Source organism: Trichinella spiralis, assembly GCF_000181795.1.
Source record: "Trichinella spiralis strain ISS 195 chromosome Unknown Scfld1894, whole genome shotgun sequence".
NCBI lineage: Eukaryota > Metazoa > Nematoda > Enoplea > Trichinellida > Trichinellidae > Trichinella > Trichinella spiralis.
The window spans coordinates 1-1870 of NW_003528833.1; the positions used below are offsets into that span (position 1 = coordinate 1).

The 1870-nt window shown below is 49.3% G+C and overlaps 1 protein-coding gene across 1 annotated transcript; it reads left to right on the forward strand.

The window, feature by feature from the left end:
* The first annotated feature begins 866 nt into the window (after window positions 1-866).
* Window positions 867-1639, forward strand: Tsp_13117 (hypothetical protein). Its single transcript, XM_003368784.1, has 3 exons — window positions 867-889; window positions 970-1506; window positions 1555-1639. Exons 1-3 carry the CDS (start codon window positions 867-869, stop codon window positions 1637-1639), a joined length of 645 nt encoding a protein of 214 aa, XP_003368832.1.
* Window positions 1640-1870: the final 231 nt, after the last annotated feature.

The window sequence follows — 1870 nt, forward strand, 5'->3', positions numbered from 1 at the left end:
GGGGCTGTGGGGTGTGATGAATTCCACCCGGATCCGTTCTTCATTGAATCTTGCGCTGCAGTTTTCCCCAGTTTATTGTCTCTGAACAGATACTGGATAAAATGTATCTGCCAGTTTGAATGACCGGAAATTATCGGATTGTATCACTTGGGGTCGGCCTCTGCGGGAGATGAATCTCCGGAAGCCTTGTAAGAAGCTATCCGTTGTCTGCTCTCTGAGGAGCTCTAGATGTACCGCTCTGGTCGTCATGCATGTGAATATGCAGACATAGGCCTTGTTCACTCGGACATCGCGCCCCCGTACATCAGGGCGGATAAACAGTGGACCTGCAAAGTCCACACCGGTATGGATGAATGGTTGTGATTCAGTCACTCGGTCGGTTGGCAAGTCACTCATTCGGAGTCGATGTGGTTGCGTTTCGACTCTACGACATACCGGGCATGAACGGATTATCTTCTTTACTGCGCTGCTGGCTCTGATGATCCAAAATTTTGTTCTGATGGCTAACAATGTTTGATTGACACCAGCATGCATCTGCATGACGTGATAGTCTTTGATCAGCAGTTCTGTTGCCGGGTGATTGTTTGGCAGGATGATTGGGTGCTTGGACTCTGGAGGCAGAGTTGATCGCCTGAGACGTCCGCCCATTCGTAGCAGACCATCTTGATCTAGAAACGGTTCAAATACCCTCACCCGTTCAGAGGAGTTGGGCTTAGTACCGAACTCCGTCACCTGGATCTCTCTGAGCCATATTGTTTCAGCGTCAGATAATTCCTTCACTGAAAGACTAACATTGTTTGTTCTCTCGCTCACTGGATTTTGGCAATTTCGCGCGAAGCGCAGGCAGTAGGCGGTTACTCGGATTAATGCCTCATAACGACTATACCGGGTTGGGTCGATTACCTGCTCAACCCCGCAGCCATCTATTTGGCTAGCTAAGACCTTAACAGTTTTTTGCTCAACTGTCAGGTGTTTGTCGTCTTCTATTCTCGCCACTGGCTCCGTTGGCCAGTTTTCTCTGCCTTGCATCAGCCATGGTGGGCCGTGCCACCATAGGGCTGTGTTTATTAGAGTGCCTAGCGAACAACCTCGACTGGGAATATCCGCTGGGTTTTCCTTAGTCGGACAATATCTCCAGCACTTGGGGGATACCGACTCCTGTATTTCTTGCACTCGATTCGCAACAAACGGCTTCCAGCGTGCAGGTGCTCCTTTAATCCACGCGAGGGCTACCCTACTGTCGCTCCAGCAGGTGATCTCCTGGATTGACAGTGTTAGTTCTCTCTCGAGATATTTCTTTATTCTGGCGCACAGTAATGCTGCCATTAGCTCCAACCTTGGGAGACTGATTTGTTTTATCGGTGCCACTCGAGATTTTGCCATCACGAGGCTCACCAACTTATGGTGGTTTATCGATTCCACCATGATGTATGCGCAAGCTGCATACGCTACTTGTGATGCATCACCGAAAATGTGGAGTTCTACCCTGCGCACCTGCTGCACCGGGTATGGGATCCAGGCCCTATTAATTTTTATTTGAGACAGTGTTTTAAGTTGTTCTTGCCAGCTGCGCCATTGTCTTTCGATGTCTGGTGGTAATAATGTATCCCAGCCCAGTCCTAGCGTCCACAAGCGCTGAAACAACAGTTTCATCTGGCCAATAAACGGTGATATGTACCCCAGTGGGTCATACACTTGGGCCGCAAGGCTTAACATTTGCCTCATTGTGGAGCGGGATTGGGTTTTGAGGTTTCGAGGTGGTTTGAAGGTGAGGATGTCTTCATCCCTCTTCCAATAGACCCCGAGGGTTTTTCCGAGTTCCCTTTGGGCGTTTATTGACACTTCCTCTCTCGGAAGTATAGATAGCAAT

Excerpts from the sequence above, each read along its gene's own strand:
- Tsp_13117 (XM_003368784.1), top strand. The coding sequence starts at position 867 with ATGCCTCATAACGACTATACCGG. Across the intron at positions 890-969 it reads CCTCATAACGACTATACCGG|GTGTTTGTCGTCTTCTATTC; the intron begins GTTGGGTCGATT and ends CTCAACTGTCAG. Across the intron at positions 1,507-1,554 it reads CTGCGCACCTGCTGCACCGG|TTGTTCTTGCCAGCTGCGCC; the intron begins GTATGGGATCCA and ends CAGTGTTTTAAG.